Here is a 24,920-nt window from a genome sequence, read left to right as displayed (position 1 = left end):
GGCAGGGCAGGCGGGGAAACCCAGCGAGGAAAGCTGCGAGGCACAGGGCAAGACAGTGCTGAGCAAAAGGCAAACCTACCCTGCTGTGCCCAATGCCTGCCTGCTGTTTCCACTGGGAAATTACAGCCCAGGAGCCTCCAGTGCATCCAATCCCACTTTGGTGGGAGGTTGGCAGCAGCTTTAGGGTGGGCACAAGGTGTCCAAAGGTGTCAGTGGGTGGGAGCTCATGGGAATGCAACTTCCACATCCCAAAACATCACCTTTTATTTTGGCTTGGTGGGCATGCAAATAGCTGTCCTTCAAAAGATCTAGAGATAATACTTACCTGCTGTTCACATCATGCATGGCCCAGCAGCTGTCACCCCAAACAGGAAAAGGGAGAAAAAAAAGAGACTGCTTTGGTGAAAAAAGGCATTTGGTGCTGGCAAAGGCTTTCAGCTGTCGTGGGATTTACTTTGTGCTGTGATTGCTGGTTTTTTTAATAACCAGCCATGGTGATGAGCTCCCCCACTTTCTGCTTAAGCAATAGCCACCAGTGGTGGTTGTGAGGGTTTTGGACTCTGGGAAGACAGATAACATCAATAGCTAAGGGCCATCAGTCTTGCTCAACAGCTGAGGGCTGGCTGAGCATGTGCCAACCAAAACACGGCTGGTATGTAAATATGACCATAAGTCAGTCATCTTACTACATAAATAGTAGGCAGCCCAGGGCCTGTAGAGCTCTCCTGCTTTACAGCAGCCTGCAGGACAAGAGCTGACCTTGAGTAGGGACACCTCTCAAGGTTACTCCTCAAGGCTGAGAGAATCCTTGTCACATCAGATACTCAGGAAGTGAATTGGGAGTAAGTGTGCTGAAATTTTGAAATCTTAGCTAAGTGATACAAAGAGTTGGTTGGGCACATACAGTCCTTCAGACATAAACCAGTGACCAAGTCTGGGTCTGTGTCTGGATACAGCTGCACAGACTCCCCTGAGAAGGGAGTTTAAAATGCAAGGGGGTCTTTCTCGAACCTTGTGTCTCAACAGGAGGATCTCACTGACACTTCTGGCTGACCTGTCCTCCCTACAGTAAATAATCAGGCATGCCTTGCCATATTGCTACATCTCTCTTACAGGTGAAGTGTGTCACTCCACTATGACACAAACCTCAGGAAACATCACAGGGCAAAGCCAGAGGAGAGACAGAGCCAGTGAACCTCTTTTGGCCAGTTATCTCTCCCTTGTCCTTGCAGCCAAGACCTGGGAATGCAGGTAACCCCAAAACCAACCTCTGCTGCTCTCAAGGCAGAGAAGAGGAACAGCTTCCACTGCCACCTTAAATGCCAATCTTCCATCTTAACTTGTGAAACCTTTCAGGGGGAAGTGGTTGATCTCGAGCTGTTGTTTGGAGTAATTTTTATACAAGTCTCCAAATAGATGTTATGCCTCAGTGCTGAAGATGGCATTTTTTAGGAAAATAAACAAAATGCTGTTGCCACAGACCACACTTTGTTGATGATGGTACTGAAGTGGATGAAGTTCAGCTGTAATCCTCTTGCTCTCTGCAAGGCAAGCAAGTGCCCAAGGCAGAGGGAAACAAGTCCAGCTCAGAGAAATCTAGGACTCAGGCCCCCAAGCTAAAGCAATCCACATGGATATCTTTTCATAAAAGGGCATTTTTCATCAACTGCTTGGTTATGGAATCAGTTGGTGTGCTGTTTTGGCTGATGCTAAATTGGCTGTAGAATCATTGCTGCAGTTGCCCATTTCCAGCCCCGCAGTGTCCACTGCCAAGGTCCATGGTGTCCAGTCTGCTTCTATAAGGCTGAGCAACCCGACTTTTGGGTTTATCAAAGCCACAATTTCTGGTATGAGCTGTTTGTGATACCAAGTTAGACACAGAAGAAAGCTCAAGGACAGCTGTCAGGCAGGACTCACCTCCTCCTCCCCATGCCTTGTGCTGTCAGACACCTTCCTCACATGCTTGTTCTTCAATTCACAACCCATCTAAAGACTCCCAGCCCTGAGGGGCTGTCAGTGAAATAGTATGTACTGGAATTGAAAAACAAACAGAGCTCCATCTGTATAAAAGATTTTTATCTCTATCATGTGTATATATATATACATATAGCTTGAGGACACCTCTATGTACATATTCTCGAGAAGCAGAAGATATCTGTCTCTCACACTGGGACACAGAGGCATGTGGGGACTAGCCTGGAGCTGCACTGCTCCTGCAGGAAGACCAGAGAATCCATTTCTATGTCTGCCTGGCTGCCCAGTGCTTGCTCTGCTGTGCCTTCAAAAATGCCACACCAAATCCTGGTGTGCTTGGCTGGTGCACCCGAGCTCAGAGCAGCCCTGTGCCCAGCCCAGCAGCCCACTGTGCTGACTGAACCAGCATGCTGGGAAAGGGAGAGCAAAATGCCTGTTTTCCCTGTCACCTCCTCCTGTGCAGGGCTGCCCGGGGGCAGATGTGACCACCACCAGCAGTTTGTGCTGTGACAAGGATGCTGCAAAACACCAGCCATGGTAACTTCAGCTTTCAACGGCATCGGGAGGGAGAGAAAACAACTATTTTGATATTTTTATTGCTATTGGAAATGTCCTCTCCCATGCTCTCAGAATCTTGTGGGTCTGAGCCCACATTGTGGCTCCTGGTGTCAGGTATTTAAGGGTCAGTTAAGACACCAAGGCAGTGCAGCCACCTGTAACAGTTTTGCTCCTGTTCCCTGACCGGGTCAGTGATTGGTGACTACAGCCAGGTTCACTCATACCTGCTCATGCCACCTGTGGGATTCATTGCAGCATTGGCCATCGGTTCTGGTTTGCCAGAAGTGGGTACCAACATGCTGGCCACTGCTGCTGCTCTGGGATGGGACTGGTGACACCAGCTCAGCAGCTCCTCACCACCAGCAGTGTCAGTGCTGCTGTCACAGCATTCTGCCACACAGCAAGACAGAGGCGTGAGCACTGCATGAGCTGGAAATGTCTTGGTACAAATATCTCCCCTCCAGTGTCTTGGGCTCGTTGTTCCAGGGAGATAACCAGCAGTATCTGTGCCCAGGCACAGTGCTGCTCTGAGCTTGGGTGCACCAGCCACAGGGTGGGAACCTGCCAACACCCAGAGCCTTTAAGGTGGAAGGGCCCTGACCTGCTCCACAGCTGTCCACTCCATGATAGCTTTGCATGCAAGAAGCTTTGCAGTCTCTGGTTTTGTTATTTTTGCCATGTTTTACCTTCTGAAGTAAGCAGACAAACAGCAAGCAAGCAGTCCACGTTAATGCAATTGTTTTCACCTTGTGGCAAAGGCACTCCTGTGGTCAGTGGCCTGTTCCCCAGACACCCCATGGAGGGTGGAGTTCCTGGGCCCAGACACGGAGATATCCATTGCCCCGGGAACACAGCGCCCGTCACAGATAATCCTGCTCTGAAGTTGGCCCATTGCACCCCACTCCAAACCCACGACCTCCAGGGCTGGGTGGCACCCTTGTGAAGGATGCCTAGCTGATGGTGTCTGCAATAAACACCCTCTCTGGCTGCCCAACAGCCTCTGCAGCCACCCAACAGCCCCACACCCTTCTCAGCTGCTGCCTGGAGAAGAAAGTGATGCCACTTCCCTCACAAGCTCAGTTCACAGGTAGCCCTGCTGTGGCCATGCTGGCACTATCAGCTCTCAAGTAGGGTTTTGCTGCTGCCCCATGCAGGGAGACTGTGGCTTTCCTGGGGATGAAAGAGGGGGACACAGGAACCACCATCACCTTCTCTGGAGCATCTTCTGCTGGGTGTAGGGACACCTGCATAAAAAGACTCTTTTCATGATACTGCAGAGCCCAGTGCCTATGACTGCATTGCCTTGTAACACCAACCCCACCACTGTGTGAGGAATGGAAACCTCATCCATCACTTAGATGGTGTGTGTACTTGCATACTAAACCCCACACTTGCATTCAGCTGAGGAAAAAGCTGTCAGAAGTGGGGATTCATTAAGGGTTGCCAGTATTCCCTTTCCATTTCTGCTGATTAATTTTACACACAGAGGGGGAACTCTTGCAAAAACAGGGCTGCAGTTGTGCTGTGATGTTTAAGGGCACAGGGATGGTGAGACCCATGGGAAGAGGGGATACTGCTGAATAGGCATGGTAGTGTAGTTGGAGAACACAGCAAGTGGCTTTTCAGCACACAAATATCTTTGTTGCTGCCTGCACACTCTTTCAGCCTGCACAACCTTAACACTTCAAAAAACAATAGAAGCCAAAGCAACTGATTGTAATGCAAAGGCCAGTCCATAGCTGGGACAGTAATAACAACAGGGGCAGCTAATAAACACTGTAATTTTAGCTGATCACAAAGAAAGGAGAAATAAACCCATGCTCGCTGAGAGAAAAGTGTGGTCACAGGCCTGTGCTGTTAACATGTCTGTGTTCCACACTTTGGAAGTGTGCATGAACATTGGCCACAGGGTTTTCAGCAGCAGCCAGAGCATCCTCGTGCCAGCTGCCTATGGAGCACAGGGCACTGTCTGCACCCAGCATTCCTGTGCCCTGAAATCCTACCAGCCCTTGACATTGTTTTCCTCCCAGGCAATGGGGTGGATAGAAAAACATCACCTCTCTAGAGATGCCACTCAGTGAAAACAGCTATTTTACAGCTGATACTTGGTACACCCATTCTCACCCCTAGGGTGATGATGGCTTGTCTAAAAAGAAGGGAAGAGCACAGAAAGGAACATGGAACTGTCTGCTTGACTGACTTTCTAAAAATACCCTGCTCAGCTCTCTCATCTGCATGGTCAGCACAGCAGCTTCTTCCAACCCTGCCAGGCTCATGGGATCTGATTTTCAATATGTTTTCCTGTAAGATCACACTCCATCCATCCTCTCCCCAGTAATTCTTGACTGCACTGCCCACCTTATTCTCAAACAAGTAAACATCCCAAAAAGAAGGTCTTAAATTTTATGAGAGCAGGTAATCAGGCTGAGGCAAAAAAAGGGAGGCAAGAAAATGAATTAAACCCTGGGAAAAAAACTTGAATGGGAGTTGGTGGCTATGAGACACCAGAAAATCCACTCTTTACTCAAGGTTTCTCTCTCAAGTGGATTCATTGGTGTTTAATAAAGCGTGAACTTCCATTTGAGCTTTTCCTGTGGTTAGAACATTTGCAATGTGTGGCTTCTCTGATGTCTTTTAAGCAACAGTTGTGCCGCAGCCTCGGAGAACTCAGTCTGCCAATCCCCAGGCATAAACCCATAGAGAATTGTCTGTTAGTTTATTTATTAGTTCCATGGCACATGAGGCTGCTTGTTAGATGCAGCATTTCCCACAAAAACTGGCAAAAGGACAAGCAGGAGAGGCAGGTTGTGTACGGTGGATCCCATCTGACAGTACCTGCTGTAACACCTGAGCCAGCTCAGGCTCTTTCCTCCTCTGTGACCAGCCCCTCAGCTGTCTCTAGAGGTTCTCAGTTACCTCTGTCAACACCCCAGTTTGCTTAAATTCTCAGTGCTTGTGCTAAATGCTAAATTCAAGTATCCTGATTTGGTTTATTTTAGTTTGTATATAAAAATTAGTCCCACATTTTAAAAAAAATCTGCCTCTTGGACAATTTTGAAACCACTGTGTTTCAATGCCATTTACTTGGTGCTCATTCCGTCAGCAAGGTATTGCAAATAAGCATTTCAGTTTCAAAACACTTGTAACTCTACTGTTTGCATCTAATTCTATTTCTCCCTTTCAGGATCAGCTTTTCAGAGGCTTGTGAACACTTAGTAATACAGTGAGATGCCTTGATAGCATCTCACAAGTGCCTAAGCTCATTTGTCCAAGCCTTTTTCTGGTTTGTTGGGCAGGTTTTTTGCAAGTCTAGATACAAGGTATGTGCTGGTTTGCCCTTATCCTCCATTTCACTGACACACTCAAGGAATCGAAATGGAAGATTTTCTTTTATAAGTATCTGCAGCTTTGACCTTATTTATTCCTACTTAGCCAAATGTCTCATTTTTACTGTATTTTTTGTTCCTATGTATTTATTTGGTATGAAACTAATGCCCAGTGGGCTGTAATTTCCAGAAATGCTTTAAACTGATTTTAATACAAGGTTGGTTTCCATTGGCAGTGTTACATTTTTTGGAGGCTGTGCTTCGAGCTCCTTCCTCCGTTGCCATGGCACAGCCCCATCAGCCCTCCCCCACTCTCCCCAAATCCTTTTTCCCCAAGCCAGGTGTGCTCCTTTTCCTTGGCAGGGATGGAAACATTGCAAATCTGCTTTGGTCCACAATTTGTATAATTTTATTAGGCTGATGATTTTAGCTTTCTTGCTTCTCCAGGTTTTATTGAGTCTATGGTCAAAATGACCAGTGTTAGAGCAAGGAATGGCTCTCCTGGTCCTGATCAAGGATTCTCCAAGATGCAATTTTTGCTGTGTCCAAAAATGGCTTCATCACCTGCATCACGCCTTGTTTTAGCATCCCAATTCACCTCTCACAGAGAGGCCCCTGGAATGAATGCCAGGATGATGGAAACAATGGATTAATACACAGGTCATCTGCCAACCCAAACCTGTCGCTGTTGAGCCACTAGCAGAGAAAAGAACCCAGTTCTCAGTGGCAAGAAGGAAAAGAGCCTTTATTGTTTTGATTTCAATAAATATATAGTTTTTTCAGAGGTCACCCCGATTGGTCAGCCTGAGACCTCCCCCTAGGCCTGATTGGCCAGGCCTGAGCTGTCCAAATCTTGGGACACTTTTAAAAAACATCCAAACTTTATCTTTGTTTATGAAACACAAAAAGAATTCTCATGGGAAAGACCTGTGCTAGCCACACAAACCCTCTGAAATATCTACAGTAGAGCTAGCCATGCCATTTCCTCAGGTGACAATTACACTTCCTTAGGTGTCTGCTAACGCCAGCAGTGACTGTCTGGCTCAGAACTGCTCAGTGGACACACACACAGGGCTCTGGAAGAAAAGGTTTGTTCTGGGACAGTCCCAAAGCCAAAACTGAGCCCCCCCCACGCTTAAACCAAGACTAATCTTCCAAGCCTAAACCTCAATCCTGAATTTGTATGAGATACCCCACTCAGCTCCTGCTTTTCAAAACCCTTCTCATAACTTACTCAGGAAGTAACAGACCAAATCAGGACAGTTTGGAGTAATTATGTTACACCAATTGCATCATATTGTAGTATTTATCTTGTTTTCCCTTGAAAAAACCCATTTAATTGTAATGTTAAACAGAGAAGTCAGGGAAAGGGGACTTCCATGAACCTTGCTCAATTGTTCATAGAAGGAACCAGAACAGATTCATCACCAAACAGAAACTCTTTCTCAGGGAAGTACTTCAGAAATAATACAGAAATCTTCTCAAATATGTTGTTATTGACAGCCATACACCTGCAAGGAACATGAGGAGCCTAAGGGCAAGAACAGCAGCCAGCTGCTGCACTGGGAGCCATGGGAATTCTGTGTTTCTGCCTCCCAGCATTTTTTGCAACTGTGGCATAACTCCAGATTAGTTTTTCCTTCCCCTTCTTTCTTTTCCTCTTTCTTTTCTCTCTTCTCTATACAAAGTCAGCAATTTTAAAAGCTCAAACTTCACCAGCAATCAAGTTTGAGAGGCAGAGTTGGAGATGGCTAAGGAGGGCCAAGTCCTGCCCCAGGTCACTGCTTCTTGGCAGGGGCTGGATGGGAGGGACAGAGGAAGTGTGACCTTCCCTCATGTGACAGGAGAAGGGAAAACCAGCACGTGGCTTTTAGCATTGCCACACTTTTGAGCATAAATTTTGTGTCTGCAGGGCACTTCGAAAAAGGGCTTAAAGGCCCTAGTGATTATGTACAATTCTTGCACCTTGTGAGCTCCAAAAATGGCCCTGAGGCAAACTCAGGGTCTCTTGAGGTGAGGTCCTGGAGGAAAGGGCTCAGGATCTTCTTGTATTTTGCAGTTATGCAAGGTTTGAATGAATCCAGCTATGGAGAGTCCCAGTTCTGGAGCTCAATTTCTTATTAACATTTTAAAACTCAGAGAGAGGGAAATAAAGATCTTTAAAAGAGAGTGGCAGAATATAGCATCCATAAATCCAAATTGGACAAGAGTGTGTGGAGTTTTTTCCTGTTATGTCTCTGTTCAGGTAAGAATTAGTTTACTAACATTGAAACTCATTCTGGTATTAGGATTTTTAGATTATGCTGATGTCTTGTTTCTCTCCCAGAAACATCCTCATCCAATTTCAACCACACCTGACAGCAGTAAAGATCCCCAAGGCACTCTGCTTTGGCAAAACTCATGGAAAACACGGAGCCAAGAAGAAAGAACGCTCAGTGCTCCTGCATGGAGAAAGGCTGGGGCAAGGATTCACTCACTGTTTGTGACTGGAATGCTGGGTCAGGAAACCAGCCTCAAGCCCCCATCACAGCCCCCAGGAACCCCATCTCTGCTGCTGCCATGGTTTGTTTCCTTCCCTTGCAGGCAGCGTGGAATTGAGGTGTTTCTCACACTTCAATGGCCTGAACTGAGAGAGCAGCAGTCTTGTTTACAGCTCACTCTTCCATGCAGATGTCTTACTGGCCACCAGGAAAAATGCTAATGACAACAGTTTAACTCTCCTGGGCTTAAACTGGGATTGAGTAAGCCTGAATAAATTTAGTTTTATAATTTTAGATCACAATCACATTATTAAAAAAAAATTAGTGATTTTTATCTCAACTCTATCAGCAAAACAACAGCCTCCAGTAAGGTAGGTTCTGCTATATTTTGGATTCAGTGCTACTGAGCAGATGGTATTTATTGACAAACCTGCTGCTAAACTGTTTGCATTCCCAGGCCTGTAGGTACAGTCAGCCTGCAGCACATTCACTACTCATTACTAAAATACTCATTTCCCTGGAAAACCATCTGTGTCGTTCAGCCATGGCAGGAGCCCAGAAACATCCATTCCCTCCAGTGCCACTCTCCCCCAGCACTATTTATATACATCCAAGCCTGGACCACGTTTCCTGTCTGAACCCCATATTACCTGCCCATACAGTAAACAGAGGGCAGCAAAATGAGTGAGAGGTAAATTGCACATATAATTTCCAGTTTTCATCTTTACAAAAATCAACTAAAGCATAGGTGCAGGAGAGTGGCCTAGAGCAAGGCTTTTGCATTAGATTGAGCAGACATCAGTGCCTGAAGGGCAGTTTCTTCCCTGGAGTGACAAGGGACAAGACAAGACGAAATGGACTCAAGCTGTGCCATGGGAGGTTTAGATTCGATATTAGGAAAAATTTATTCACCAAAAGGGTTGTAAAGCTCAGGAACAGGCTGCCCAGAGCAGTGGTGGAGGCAATGTTCCTGGAGATATTTAAAAGCTGTGTGGATGTGGCATTTGGGGACATGATTTAGAGGTGGGTTTGGCAGTGCTGGGTTAATTGCTAGACTTAATAATCTTAAAGGTCTTTTCCAACCTAAATGATTCTGTGATTCTACCTGCAGCCATGCACGGGGTGCACAGGACAGCCTGAACCCAGAGCAAGTCAATGCACTGACTGAAAAGGGACATTTGAACCCATACTTGGGCCTGACCAGCACATCGAGTAAAGACAGAGCCATTGCAATGAGAAACACTCAATTCAGGCACTTTTATGTGGAATTCTGAAACAGAACAAAATAAGTGAGTCCCTGCTGGGGGAGGAGGTAGCACAGAATAGCTGCTGTGCTTCAGCTCACACCCTTCTTTATTGCAAAAGAACTTCCCTGTTTAGACAGGTCCTAAGAGATGTAGACATTTGTAATGTGTATTTAATCTTTACATCTCTTCTTTTCTTACTGTTTTGATGTTCCCTCAGGCTTTGAAGATTCAAGATCATTTTTTCCCAGAAACTACAAGTCTTAAAACAAAAATAAGGCAGTTGGAAATTGCCTGCTGCCAGTCAAACTGAAGAGGTTGTAACTTTTTCCAGCACAGGAAATGTTCGATATTTTAATATCAGTGACCATGTATTAATGCATGTATGCCCTTAGGTCTATAGAAATCCTTCATTCACAACATTACACACCCCAGTTCATAGGACCACTAATATTTGTTCAGTGTTATTGTGCTTTTCAGCAGTATCAAAAGAGACATCTCTGCTGCTGACCCTGCTCGCCTTTGTTGTTCTCTTTACACTTTACTGGGTCAGGCTGGAATGGAGTTAATCTTCCCAAAAGCAGCCCTCAAAGGGCTATGCTGTATACTGGTATTCCATTTTAGTTTTTTCCCCATCCCTCCAGCTGAGGAGGGGGAGTGATACAGCAGCTTGGTGGGCATCTGGTGTTCAGCCAATGTAACCCACCACAGCCCTTTTTGGTGCCTAACATGGGCAGCTTTGTATGAAGCATACTTGTTCCCTGTGGTCATCTTATGGTCAAAAAGGAATATGCTGAAGCACTTAATAAACACCCTCTGTATCCTACAAATATTATGAAAAGACAAAATTTTTATGTACTAGTGAAATACACAGTCCTGTGATTGCAAATGTTGCCTGCTTTATTGCTTTTATATGTGTACTGCAATAGCAGACAGTTGGTGTGTGGCAGTCTACCCACATATTTATGGAGTATTTCACTTTAGGGATAATGTAAGCAATAGAGCTTTAATCAGCACCCTCAAATACAAGTTGATTGTCAGAAGCTGCTAGATTTTTGTTTATAACACTCGTGTTCAACTGCCTCCTTTTTACTCTCCTTACTTTTTGTATTTTTACTTCAAGGTAAAAATAACCATTGCTGTGCTCTATCTTCTATTTGTATGAGTGTTCACACTTATATTAGTGTACTATAAATGCAGAAGTTACAAAAATACTCCTCCATGGAATGGCCTGGGGAGAGTGTTCTGACTGAGCAGTAGTGATGCTGCATTTTTCTGTCACAGCACCTGGTCTGGCCGGGATGGTGTTAATTTTCCTCAAGAAAGCTCTCACAGGGCTGCACTGGGTATCAGTAGCTGGAAAGGTGTTGAGAACCCACCAGTGGTTTGGATGCTCCACAGCATCCCAGCTGCAGGAGAGTCCCTTCTTCCAAGCAACAAGTGATAGGACAACAGGAATTAGTCTCCAGTTGCATCAGGGGAGCTTTAAATTGGATATTAGGAAAAATCTCTTCAGCAAAAGGGTTGTCAAGCCCAGGCACAAGCTGCCCAGGGCAGTGATGGAGTCACCAGCCCTAGAGGGGTTTAAAAGACCTGTAGATGTGGCACCACCTGGGGACATGGTTTGGTGGTGGGCTTTGGTGCCGGGTTATCGGCTGGGACTCGACGGGCTCAGAGGTCTTTTCGAACATAAATTATTCTACAGTCCCTTGAAACAGGCTCAGCATGGGAGGTTGGGCTCTTTTCTTTTTTTCAGACGTCGCTTCTGAAAGTCCGCAAGACAAAAGAAAACTCACCACCCCAAAAACTCGTGTAACCGGGTCTAGCAGAAGGTGTCCCTGCCCATGGCAGGTAGGTGGAACTGGACTGTCTTTAAGGTCTCTTCCAACTTAAACCGTTGTGATCCGTAATGAAAATCTGACCTCGATGCTTCCCCTCGCCCACCCCGCCACAGCTCGGCCCCGCTTCTCCCAGCCGTGCTTCTCCCACCCCAACTCGCCGGGAAGCCGCGGCAGCTTTTATTTTTAATTCAGACCCACCCACGGAACAAAGAGCCAGCGGGCAATTCCCCGAAAGGAGGCTGTAGCCAGCTGGGGAGTGGCCTCTCCTGCCAGGCAGATAGCGACAGAGCAGAGACCGTAGTTTCGCCCACTAGGGGAGGTCTGGATGGACATCCGCAGGAATTTCTTCACAGAAAGGGAGACCAGACATTGGAACGGGCTGCCTAGGGAAGCGGTGGAGTCACCGCCCCTGGAGGTGTTTAAGGAAAGACTCATCGCCATGGTGTGGCTGACACGGTGCTGTTCGGTCACAGGCTGGGATCAGTGATCGCAGAGGTGTTTTCCAGCCGAGCTGACTCTGTGATTCCGTGCTGCTGGCGGCGGGTCACGGAGCGCCTGGGCGCTAAGGGGGTGGGTGCGCACCGCCCGCGGACACCTGAGGCCCGGCGCGGGGGGCGGCCTCGGCTCCTGCCCCGCTCCGCTCCCTCTCCCGGCCCCGTTCCGCTCCCCGCTCCGCTCCCGTCCCGCTCCCATCCCCGCTCACTCGGGCCGGGCCCGCTCGGCAGCGGCGGGGCGGGAGCGGGGCGGGCGCGCGGTCACCTGACGCCGCGGCCGCCGCCATTTTGTCTGCGAGCGTAAATGTGAAAGGGAAAGCCGGGGCGCACCCGCGGGCGGAGGTGGCAGCGCCGAGCGGCGCCGGGAGCCGAGCGATCACCGCCGCCGCTCCGCGGAGCAGCGGGAAGAGCCCCCGCGGCGGCGGCCGAGAGGAGCCGCTGAGGCGGAGCCCGGCGAGCGCTCCCGCCGGAGGGAGCCGCCGGCGCCCTTCCCCCGGGAGGCTGCGCTCGCCCCCGGCCGCGGGGGAGCCGCCGCCCCGGCCTTGCGGGGGGACCGCGGCGGAGCCGCCGCCAGGGCCGCGGCGATGATGTCGGGGCAGTCGATCACCGACCGCATCACGGCGGCGCAGCACAGCGTGACGGGCTCGGCCGTCGCCAAGGCTGTGTGCAAGGCGACGACCCACGAGGTGATGGGCCCCAAGAAGAAGCACCTGGACTGTGAGTAGGAGCCGGCTTGGGGCCGGGTGGGCCCGGGGATGGAGCTCCGAGCAGGGGCAGCCGGGGTGGTCTCGCTGCCCTCCGGCCGCGGGCGGGGGAGAGGGGAGAGCCGGCGGCTTGCACCTGGAGGGGGTGTCCTGTAAATCTGGGTGGACCTGACTGCCGTGATCTCCAAACTTATTTTCCACGTGGAGGGAGCGAGGTCTGTAGCACCCTGTCGCGGCCGGGGAGCGAAAATATTCCAACCTCATGAGCTCTTCCCGGTGAGAGAGAGCAGCTTAGCTCGTGTGCTCTGGAGGCAGTGCTTATTAATCCGGCACCTGGGGAAAAGGTGGGTTTACTGTTGCAAGAAAGAATTTAATTTTTTAAGCACTCTTTCGTCTTTCCGTGCATCCCGTGGACTACAGCCGTTTAAATAGTTAGAACATTTCCCGAAATACAGTTTTCTGTCTTAGGGGTCGTGAAATGAGGTAAAATATGAGAAGCGAAGTAAAGGGAAGGGCGTAGGTGGACTAGTGCGTTTCTTCTGGATGAGTATGTTGCCGCTAATACATTTAAACTTAGTACTTTAGAACCCCTTTCTCTGTACCAAAATACACAGCGAGTTATCCCCGAAATCTACAGAAGTATCAGTGGTGTTGCTTCGCTTCAGGCGTTACTAACGGGGTAGCAATTGGAGTTCCTGTCTGACTTCAAAAGTGCACAAACCTACGTTCTGTAGCATACCCGCTCCCCAGCTCGGAAAAGCGAAATAAGTGTGTGTGTGTGTTTCTGTTAAGGAGAAGGGGAAAAGGCTTGAAGGCGTTTGCTGGTTTCTTCAAAGACAGGCTGGTAGTTCTGCAGGATTCGTGCAAGTTGATGGTACTAGAGGAGCTGCGGTTCAGGCTCTCGGCAGAAGCGTTCTGGGTTATATTGTTTGAGGATAGTTGGGATGTGTGACCCTGTGACACTGGCTTGTGTGAGAGCTTTCAGTGTGGATCAAACAGTTAAAACCAGCCAAATAGTATATTTCATTTGTTACTGATCTGAATGGGTGGGATCCAGCTACAGTAGTGAATATTGCAGCTATTGTGTTGAAAGTAAAAGCCGTAAAACTGGGTGACTGACAATTTCTTTTTTAAAGATACCTTTTTAAAGTTACCTTATTTCTTCTGGTCTTGTGTTCTGCCTGTGGTACAAGTTAATGAGGTAACCCTTGAGTCTAGAAATGGCAACATAACAGGAAGCCAGAAAGTGGTGACAGTTTGCTCAATAGTTTGAAAGCTTCTGAATCCTAAAAGAGGTAGTGTGTTTGAAAATATTATTGAAATAACGTCATCTGCTATAATTCACCCTTACAAAATAAGAAAATGTAAATGTGGAACAACTCTTAACTTGAGAATAGCATAAACTGAGACTGCCTTTTGACAAAATAGCTCCTTTTGATCCCAGTCTGTTAAGAGCTGTCAGTCAGTCTCCCGAAGATCCCCTTCTAGCCAGATGAGTTATGTATTCTGGTGTAATTCGCTTGCTCAGACTTGGGTCTAAGACAGACAAAACTCTTGTTTTGATTTGGTATCTGAAATATGCTTTGGTGGGGTAGGGAAGAAAAGGTGTGAAATACGGTACCTTACATATGTTTGTAAGGGGTTAAAAAAAAACCCCAGTGAACATGCTCCTGTCTTCATCTAGCATACCCAGGCACCGCTTTTCAAACATCTGCAACCCTCTGAATGGCACTTCTTGTTTTTTCACTTATACACAGGTGCTCACAGGTGCTCAGTGTATTTACCTGCTCACACTGAATTAAATGTGAGCAGTTAAATACAAAATATTGTTATCTCTGGGGGGGAAAAAAAACAACCGAACAACCAAAAAAACCACAATATGTTTTTCCAAGATACAGTGCTAGTATTTCCCAATTTAAGTAAATTATGAAGGAAAGCATAGCTTGGATTTAGTGTAAAAAACCTCTGGTAGTTGTACTCTGGTCACTATGTGTGTGTCATTCAAAATGCTACACCATCTGGTATTTGTAATTGCTGCTCAGGAGAAAGCTTTACCAGGAACATTTTTTTGAGAGTTGCGATAGTTGTATCAGGGATTGTGGAGGAGTATCGGTTTGTGCCCTCTGTTCAGATTCATTCTTAAAATCCCCTTACTGCCAAGTTTTCTCAGCAAGAAAAACTGTGGTATTACAATATAGGTTTTTAGAGAAAGATGTTACATATGCAGTGTCTGAACTAGTAGTTAAGAGTCATGGGGTTTGTCTGACTACTAATTGCTGGTTAGTGTAGTAATATTTTACTTTAAGAGAAAGAAAACACCCACCAAAAACCCACCCCAAAACCTAAGCAATGTCAATGGGAATACTTGGGGATTTACCTTTTGAAGTAGGTCACGGTGTCCTAAATAAGTCAGCAGATCTATTTCTGTAGTATTTTGTAATATTTTCAGATAATATAAAATGTTATATAGAGGCTGATCTTTCCTCTTAGTGGAGCACCTGAAGGTCTTGTCTCTTTCGTAGTGTGGGTTCTCTCACTTCCCTCAGCCTCCTGAGTCTGGTTTGTAGCAGAGTGAGGCTATGTTGCACTTCTGGCGCCAAACCTCCTCTTGTCTAATTACTGAAGAGTCACAAGAAAAAAGAATAAATTAAAGGTGTAGCTAGGCTTGTGACTGGCAGAGTAGACCTCAGTGTAGACCAAAACTTGGAAAAAGCAACCCCCTAAATTAATTGTAGCTTAAACTTTTAAGTCAACACAGTAATGAAAAAACAGCTTTTGTTTAACTTATATACAGCCCACTTAAGAAGCACACGGGAGGGGAAGGTGGTTAATGTTGCTAATCAAAACTTAGAACTCCCATATGTGTACAAGCTTTGGAAACCTTCTAAGAAGTGGTAATTCTGGCACTGTAATTCTGGTACTGCCCATTCTTTCTTTTGGCAGCCAGAGCTTTTGACTGTCAAGTGAATGCTGATGCAGTGTGGTTGTTGCAGAGATCTGTAAGTTGTAGTACAGGACAAAGGCATTTTCTTGAACTCTTTACACAGACTGGTGGCTGTCATTCAAATGAAGTTCTTTAGTAATTTGTGAAGTTTTTCAGTACAATAATTGGAGAAATTTAACTTGAATGAAAAGATAGTTAATATTGTTGAAATGTATAAATGGGCTTTTATGTAGCTTTTTAAAAAAACTTTATGGGCTGTCTGTCCTGTATCCTTGTTCAGTGGGGGAGTGGGACAGAGTAGCTGAATTGCTTTGCTTCTGGTAAAGTAACTCAAAGTTCAGATTTAGCTGTTACTATATAACTGAAACTTAAAGATTGCTCTCAAATGTGCACTCGAAGAGCACATGGGCATAAAAATGTGTGTAACAGCAGAGTGCTATCTTTTAAGTCTTCCAGTAAAAATATTGCATTCCTTGGCTACACTGAGAAAATTGTCTGAAGTGGCTCTGATGTTTTGCATTTTTGTAATGTGCCATTTGTGATGCAACTTTCTAGAAGAAAATGTGGGGGTTTTTTTTAAGACTGCTGGGACTGAGGAAAATGGTCTTAATTCTTACATCTGTCTTAGAGCAGTTTCACTCCTGTGACAAAATGGAAGAAATATGTTAGTATTAAACCATTATGGTTGCCTTTAACTTATGTATTTATAGTTCTCATGAGAGAGATTCCTGACCCAAGAAAATTATTACTTTTCCTGTTACTTAAAAGTTGAAAAGTATGTCAGTTTTTGTCGGTGCCTGGCAGAGAAATTTCCAAAAACCTGATATATGTATATTTTATTTTCTTTTAAATTTCTGGATTTATGCATGCTGTTCTTTAAAGAGCCTCACAGATGATGTGCCAGTATTTCAGATGAATTGTGGAAAAGAAATCCTCAGTACCCTTCCAGGCAGTAAGATTTCCACAGCTCTTCCAGGCTGCTTGAAAACCCCTATGGTACTCTTCTGGTTTAAAGCTGTTTGATTTTGACTTTTTTTTAACTTTTTTTTTTTTCTTTTTCCTTTTTTTTTTCCTTGTGTGATGTTAACATGTTTCTAAATTCCATTCTAGAAATAGCACCACAGTTTCACTTGCAGTTGAAATGATTCCTCTGGGTAATTGGCAAAATGCTTTGAGTTGTGAAGTGTTTATGTAAGTACTGCGATAAGAAAATGAGCATCACTCACACTATTCGTTTCATTCCAGTTTTTGCTGCCAACATCCCTGTTACTGTTGCCCAGCTGTCAGTCTCTCAGGTGCATGTGTTGCTTTATAGTTCCAGATGTATGGGGATAATAGCCTTTTCCTTCTGTGCCACCAGCTGTAATAGATCCCTGCAGTTGTCTCTGTATAGATACTCCTGTCGCAGACTTAGAAGAATCATATTAGAGAAGTGGCACTTGCTTTTCTTTTAAAGTATCTCAATTGTAGAATTAAAATGCAATGCCAGCTTTATTTTTATTACTAGTTGTAAAATAATAATTTTTAAAATTACCCCAAGTAGCCTTACTGAAGCCTTGAAGTAGCCTTCTTTTTAAACTTGTGCTTTTGCAACACTGTTAAGAAGGTCCAGTTTTGACCTATAAAATGCACTGAGATTTTTTGCTTAGTCTAGTATTTTAGAGACATTTTATTTGTCTAAGCGTGTGTTCTTCAATATTGGTAACTTTGGTTTATGTGTTTGGGTGTTGAAGGAGATTTTAGAATCAAAGACCACGCTGTGCTGAGTAACCCCTGTAAAAAATTGTCTTCAGGGCAGTCAGTGAGTGTCATCTTCAGCGAGTGTCTCAAGTGCATGGGGCTGGCAGCTCACTCAGGCCCTCGAACCTCAGGCACAGCTTGAATTAGACTCCTAGTGGCCCTGCCTGTGGGAAGTATTTCATTTTGGTTGCCTTTTGAAATGGACAGGCATGTGTCTTAGAGAAGCAAGTAGCACCTGCTGGAAAAACTTCCTAGCATTTCCACAGAAGTGCCCACACTTGAGAATGAAACTGTAACAAAGGAGCTTCTCAAATACACCAGGGCTCTGTCAGCTCCACTCTGATACTGTCACTTGACAGAAGACTTACTTTAGTTTTGTGTTTTGAACATAGGCATCTGCATGGCTTCTTGTGGAAGTAAACCTTTATTCTGGCATAGGCCGAAACTTGTTTTATGGATGTGGGGCTTGAGGACAGATCACTGGTTAGAGCGTAGGATGCAGGTGCTAACAGTAGAATTCCTACCACATTGTGCCTGAGCAGCACTGCAAGAACACTCAATGGCAGTTGTAGACATCAGAATGTGTGAAGGATCTCCCAGTGTTAGCATCATCTTTGGGTCTGCTGGAACATCTGCTGGGAGAGCTTAGCTTGAGGGAAGGTGACAGGACTGAACTCTCCCTGGAGTGTGCTGCCAAAATATGAAAGAAAATAGCTTGGCTCAGCAGATCAATGGAATTTCTTTAACTGTTGCCTAGTGTTATAGGTATTGCTCTTTGTAGAGTTTGTGGAATTTTTGTTGGTTGGTTTGTTTTCTTTTTTATTGGTTGGTTGGTTTTTGTAAACTGAGCATAGGACTTAACAATAGTCCTGTAACATTTCTGTGCTGGGTACAGACACATCAGCTGCTGCTCTTAGATTCTGCTCAGTATTTTCCATGTATCTCTATAGTGCTTAACTATAAACTGACTGGATTTAGGAAGACTTAGTTGCCTCAGTGTGTTTTGAGAGAGCTACTTAGAAATGTCATAACAAAGTTCTCATTCAGTTGATGAGGCTGTTGAATTATAATTTAATATTTTTCTATGTATAAATTCAGGGATTGGGACTTGCTTCATTGTATAGGGCAATAATTGCCTATGGACTGGTTGGACTTCTAGGTTAAAGTACTTCTTAATTTGACAGAGTATCCGATGATGATACAGCTGTGAGTAGGGTGCAGTAGCTAACAAATTACTTGGGTTTTGAGAAACTTCACCTTTGTAAATATTGAACTATTTGAATATTACTCAGCAATAGGGTTTTGATGTATAGCTTGCATATAAGCTTCTTTCCAGGGTTTTTCTTTTTGTGCTGTTATTTCAACATTTTTGTGTGGTGCTAATAAGAGTGAAAGTTTTCATCCCAACTTTCATGTTTTGTACATACTTGGAAACCTCTGACATCTGAATGAAATTAGTAACTTATTAGAAGTCGTGTTATATAGCTTTTTACCTTGATAAAATACTATCTAAAATTCTCTACTCTGTTAAAATTACTCTGGTAATTAAACTGTTTTAAACAGTGGTCCTTTATTAAAGGACTTTTTTCTTAATAACCTGATCTTTAAGGTACACCTGTAATATATTCTGTGCATTAGAAATATATTAATTCTAGATGCAGTATTTTTGTGAAATATTTTGTCCTAAACTATCAATGTGTGAGCTCTAAGTTCATGTTTAAATTGCTTATGATAACACAGTCTGTCCTCTCCCTGGAGCTTCTAAGGCAAAGCAGTTGGCTGTTTCAGTGGTGCCAGCACCTTGGAATTCAGTTGCTGCCCAGCTTCCCAGGCACCTGCCCTTCTTCAGCTCCTTATCCAGATGAGCCTCACAAGCAGCAATGGGCTCTGCTACCAACGGGCTGCTCACAGCCTCAGCTTCAATGAGAGGCCACAAAGGAAGCTTTTCAAACTAGACATTTGTTTTACTGGCCTTGCCTAGTCCTTAGGGTGTACTTTGATCACACCTGAGCCAAATTTAGTACAGAGAGAGAAGAAATATCTGATGTGCATGTCTGGAGGGGTTTAGAGTAGTCCTGGATTCAGTTCTTTGCTCTTTTCTCATCCAGTACCTTCTCTAGCCTTCTCAGGCAGGTGTTCTTCCCATGTGTCCACTCGAGCCTGTTCTGATTCTGTACCAAATCTCAGGCAGAGGCTTGAACCTCTCAGTCTTGACCTCCCAAGTTAATGTTCTACCATTGAGTTGATTGTCAGTCTAAGACACAAAGAGCTTTTTTTTATGCAAAAGCCTAAGACCTACCATGACCCACCGCAAAATACTGAGTAGGCTGGTGAACAGGTTTTTTTTTTTTTTTAAGTTAAGTGGAAGGGTGGATAGATGCAAATTCTTGCTCTTGATTCTTAAAGACAAGAGGCTTGTTATACAGATTTGTGGCACCTCATTTGCCATCGTGTGTCAGTACTCAGGCCTAGGTCAGAGTGGCAGGATTGTGCTGCCTGTTGGTCTCACAAGGTTGGGATGTCTCAGCCTTTCCTTGCTTCTCAGATTTTCATTTTTTTTGTTAGATTGAGTGGCCTCAGGCATTGAGCATCCAGAAGGTTGCTCACAGTGGCTTGCAGAGACTAATTTGGGCTCCACTGTGTTTCTAATGGAACAGGTTATTTATTGATGAGATATTGGGACTCCGTTAAACCATTGAAATGCCTTTGAAGTTCATACTTGGAGTCTTTCAGTAAAATGTAGTGAATCTGAGCAAGGAGGGTAAAGGCCAAAAATCGCTTCTTAAACAGAGAACTGAAGTTAATGCTTCTGGTGTGAATTCTCAATGTAAAAACCAAAATACTGTGTTGATCCACTTTGAGCATGTAACTGAGTGTAATGCTTTGATTTTTTTTTTTTGTTTTTTAACCTTTAATTTAGATCTAATACAGTGCACAAATGAAATGAATGTGAATATTCCACAGCTGGCAGACACACTCTTTGAGAGAACTGCAAACAGTAGCTGGGTTGTAGTGTTCAAAGCTCTAATTACAACACACCACCTCATGATGTATGGAAATGAGGTAAGACATGATCTGTTCTGCTAAACTCTCCTTGAGAGTTTTAAAAAAATTGTCTCAATCTGTAAAGCATTAGATATATGCTTCAGTTTTTCAAAGGTGTTTGTTTTTCCTCTGCTGATGGCTGTAAAGTATTTGTCCAGAGGAAAAAATATTCCTTTGTTACTTCAATATGAAAATATATTACTGTTTGCAATTTACCTTGCAGGTATCTGGGTTGGTCTGTGAGGGAATAATGAGTGACTTTTCTAGAATAAAGACTTGAAAACCTTCTGATGAGGTTCATTAGGGTAGCGTTTATCAGTAAGAGCACAGCAGAAGAGTCTTGTTAGCACTCCATAAATGTGCAGCCAACCTAATAACAGATAAGAAAGAATGCTTGCTGAAGGGGAGAGGAATATGGTGTGTAGAATATTTGATCTTGCAAGACATCATCTAATGGGCTGAGTCTTCATATGTTGTTGCTACTAACATTCCTCTGAATCATCTTGCTACTGCATTTAATTCACTTAAGTTATTTCATCAAAATTTATTAAAAATTTCTGGTCAAATACCATGGTGTTAAAAATGTGGTCTCTCTTGCACAATTGTTATGTTAAAAGCTAAACTTTGGTCAGGTAACAGCCCTGAACCTGTGTGTGGTCACTGACTTAAATTATTGTTGACAACTGGTAATACTGAAGTGATCATTCTTCAGAATACCTTCCAGCCATTAAACTGCTGTGAAAGCTTGGTGTTCCTCCTCTCTGCAAAGCTCAGTGAGCTTCACTGAAATGACCTTTAAAGCATAGTGTGCTCTTCACACTACAGCAGTAGAGCTGGGCCAAACTTCAGGAGCTTGGATAATGCAAATAGTATTTTTGTTTTGTTTTTTCGAGCTTGTCTATTCTAAAGTACAAAGTTAACTAAGAAGCTTCCTCTAGCATTATTAGTATTTTATTCATGGGCTGTGATGTCTTTTTTTTTTAGTTTAAATTTTATTTTTTTGCCAAATTGTGTTTTGGACTACAGAGGCTTTGATAATGAGTATTTTCAGGTTTTCCTCGCAATTTTTCCCTTTTAACTAATTTCTATTGTTGATAAAGTTTACTAGAAACAGTTACAAGTGTAGTTTTCTTGTGATATGCTTCTATGTTTTGCCTCTCACAACAATTATTCTCCACTTTTTCTTCATCAACAGCGCTTTATCCAGTATCTTGCATCCCGAAACACTTTGTTCAACTTAAATAACTACCTGGACAAAAGTGCCATGCAGGGTAAGGATCTTTCACTGAAGGAAACAACTCTACAGCTTTTTTTCTCTGTGATGGTGCATGTGTCAGTCCAAGCTAGGAGCCAAATGAAGTTAAAATGGAAGGGTATTACAATTTTTATTGCATGAGACACCAAAGAGTGTCCAACCAAGAATGCAGACACAGGGAAAGTGAGATTCTGAGTTACCTAGGTGAGTGCTAGAAATTTGTTTATAATGTATGTAGCATGGCACACACACAGCTGTAAATTTTACAAAGTAAACTCTTGATGCTCATTAGAATAAACCTGATGAATTATCAATACCATAAGTTTTCATTGCATTTTAAAGCCTCGGGAGTAAATATTTACTGTTAAGGTGCATGAAATGGTAGCTAGTATTTGCTGTATCAATAGTGAGAACTTCTTCAAACCTCTGATAAGTCCTTTAATTACTTGCTAATGGTAGAAAACTTTTTTTTAGATTTTTATGAATTTTGAGGAATGGCAGATAAATTACCAAACTCTTCAGCATTTTACTAGGAATATACTTTTATTCTAATTTCAAGAACATTTTAACAAGAACTGGTGCTTGCCTGGTCTTTTATGCTTGGTTCTTGTCTAATATTTTAATGTGTTTAGGTGTTTATTCTCATATTTGCAACAAATGTGTTCCTAATCTTAGCAACTTGGGAAGAAACTAACATGCATCGCATCTCAAGATTCTGGAAAGGCCTAGGAAGGACTTTTTATGCAAGCTGATGTAAAACAGGCTAGGAGAAGAATAGCTCTTGAAAAGAATTGAAAAACTGTACCCCTTCAAAATGTCTAACTTGTAAATGCTTAACTTTTAGGCTATGATATGTCTACCTTCATTAGGCGATACAGCAGATACTTGAATGAAAAAGCACTTTCATATAGGCTTGTAGCAGTTGACTTCACCAAAATGAAAAGAGGGTAAGACTATTACTGCTACTTCTGTTTGATCTTTCCTATTGTGGTGGGAGGGAGAAGGGGAGACAGTTGTTCTTGAGCTTGTCATAGAATGGTGTTCTTTTGGTCCTTTGATGCAATACTGTATTGCTGAAACAGTACAATGTATACTGAGGTCTCTGTATCTTGTAAATGTGTGTCTTTTACTCTGTAGGATAGACGGAGTGATGAGAACTATGAATCCTGAAAAGCTTCTGAAAACCCTTCCAATCATACAGAACCAACTTGATGCACTCCTTGATTTTGATGTAAGTGAGCTGAACACTTTAAGCTCAGTGTTAAGTAGGACTCTCTCATTTTGAAGTGAGAGTTCCATTATTTTGTTAAATACTAATTTACTTTCTCATTGCTTTCTACACAGGCAAATCCAAATGAACTAACAAATGGTGTTATAAATGCTGCCTTTATGCTCCTCTTTAAAGATTCCATTAGACTTTTTGCAGCATACAATGAGGGGATTATTAATCTTTTAGGTATGTGAGAATTTTTTTAGCTTTCGTATTTTTGTGAAAGATGTTGAGAAAATAAAAGACAATTTCTGTCTGCAGTTTCCTAAATAAATTGTCTCTGCTCTATTGCTGTTAAATTAAGCCTGTCTTAGTTTTAGTGGCCAGGAGCATAAGCTTACACATCCACTTCTGCCTGGAAGAATACATGTTGAAACAGAAAGTGAAATGAGAGGGTGACTGGTGATACTGAAACAAAGGTACCATAAAAGTGCAGTGAATAACCTTTTCAATTGGACTGTAAAGGCTTTGTGAGATATGTGGTGTTTTGAGTATTTAATATACTCACAGTATGGCTGAATTCTGTTTTCCTGTACTTTCTTTAAAGCTTGACTGGTCAGCTTGACTGGTAGCTGAACCTGCCTGAGCTGATAAGATGAAATGTAGGAGTTTTTATAAAAGGGTGATAAGCTCTTAATTAAGCCTTTTCATTACTATCTAAGCAAATTTATGAATTAAGCCATCAGTTTGTTCTGTTAATCCATCAGTTTTTACTCAGTGACATATTTGTAAATATACAGGGTAAAACCATAAAAAGTGAAGGATGTGGTTGATGCTCCTTTTGGTAGGTCAGTTCTGTATATGTAGCCACTTCGGTATCAAAATGAATTCATACAGGGTCTAAAAAGGTAAACAAATACCAGAAATATTTTCAAATTATAATTTGTCTCATTGCCAGCTAATAATTTGTCTTTCTGAAAATATTCACCATAATACCTAATTTAACCATTTGCACTGATTCACATCCATGCATTATAGTCTAATACACTGAAACAGCAAAATCAGTGGTTTTGTATTGACTGACTTATTACAAAAGGTTTCAGGTATTTTGAGTTACTCCTTTCTGTTCTCTTACTGAAGCTTGTCTCAAATTAACTTTTATAATACTGTGTCAGCTTTTCGCTGGGGAGGGTATTATCTTACAATAGTTTTATTTGCATCCTCAGAAAGATACTTTGATATGAAGAAGAACCAATGCAAAGAAGGCTTGGATATTTACAAAAAATTTCTAGCCAGAATGACCAAATTGTCAGAGTTCCTCAAAGTAGCAGAGGTAAATAAATCTGTGTGTATGGAAAGGATATAATTTAGCTGTCTGTGTTGGTACAATATCAATATTCATAAAAACGCCTTCAAACAGATTGTTTGCTTAACTTCACTATGCAAGGAAGTATTCTAGAGATGAGGTATTTTAAAGATTCTTGGGTATCCTGTTTATTAGCCAAACCACATAATAAACTTTCTGAAGTGTTGTTACAAATATTAGGAATTGTCGAAAATGTATGGACTGAATGTTACAGTGAATTTAAGGATATTTATAGGGCTCTTCTTTGATGTAGGTGCTAAAAAATGGAGACCTGATTTCAGTAAGCAAAGTGGCTGTTCTTAATGCTTCTAGTAGGCTTTTCTGCATGAAAGTTAGGCTGGATGAAAAGTTGAGTTTGCCTTGAGATGCAGTTTTAATTCATCTATGATTTCCAAGGTGTGTTCCTCGAGGAACTTCTACTATTTCAGAAAGTTCTGAATATCCCTTTTTAATATGCTAGTTTCTATGTAACATTCAGACATTGCTGGTTTTTATTTTCATTGCCACTGCTTGTAGTAATGTACTTATTTTTCTTTTTTTGTAAACCCAGCAAGTTGGAATTGATCAGGGTGACATTCCAGATCTTACTCAGGTCAGTGTACATTGCGTATTGATTAACCCAATTATTTTTTCTTTGTTTTTAAAGATTAGTGTGTATCACAATCTGTATTCTCTTCTATATATTTATATATGGGAAATATGTAGAGTAACTTCTCACATGCATTAAATGTATTCAATT

The 24,920-nt window shown here is 43.2% G+C and overlaps 1 protein-coding gene across 7 annotated transcripts in view; it reads left to right on the top strand.

The window, feature by feature from the left end:
• Positions 1–12,095: 12,095 nt before the first annotated feature.
• Positions 12,096–24,920, top strand: part of LOC146437424 (phosphatidylinositol-binding clathrin assembly protein-like) — a 29,303-nt gene continuing 16,478 nt past the window's right edge. For 2 of the 7 annotated variants that reach the window (XM_085060409.1, XM_085060408.1), the window contains exons 1-8: positions 12,099–12,634; positions 20,226–20,368; positions 21,546–21,621; positions 22,450–22,552; positions 22,743–22,836; positions 22,950–23,061; positions 24,042–24,148; positions 24,732–24,773. In XM_085060409.1, the coding sequence (XP_084916535.1) occupies positions 12,502–12,634; positions 20,226–20,368; positions 21,546–21,621; positions 22,450–22,552; positions 22,743–22,836; positions 22,950–23,061; positions 24,042–24,148; positions 24,732–24,773 (810 nt within the window). In that variant the 5' untranslated portion in view covers positions 12,099–12,501. Of the gene's footprint in view, positions 12,635–20,225; positions 20,369–21,545; positions 21,622–22,449; positions 22,553–22,742; positions 22,837–22,949; positions 23,062–24,041; positions 24,149–24,731; positions 24,774–24,920 lie in introns of all 7 variants that reach the window. The other 5 variants (XM_085060407.1, XM_085060412.1, XM_085060413.1 and 2 more) reach the window with 5 other exon arrangements.

This window comes from Lichenostomus cassidix, chromosome 4A, assembly GCF_008360975.1.
Source record: "Lichenostomus cassidix isolate B80296 chromosome 4A, HeHo_3.0, whole genome shotgun sequence".
In the NCBI taxonomy this organism is placed as follows: Eukaryota; Metazoa; Chordata; class Aves; order Passeriformes; family Meliphagidae; genus Lichenostomus; species Lichenostomus cassidix.
The sequence above is the reverse complement of the archived record's forward strand: the minus strand, read 5'-3'. Positions and strand labels throughout refer to the sequence as shown.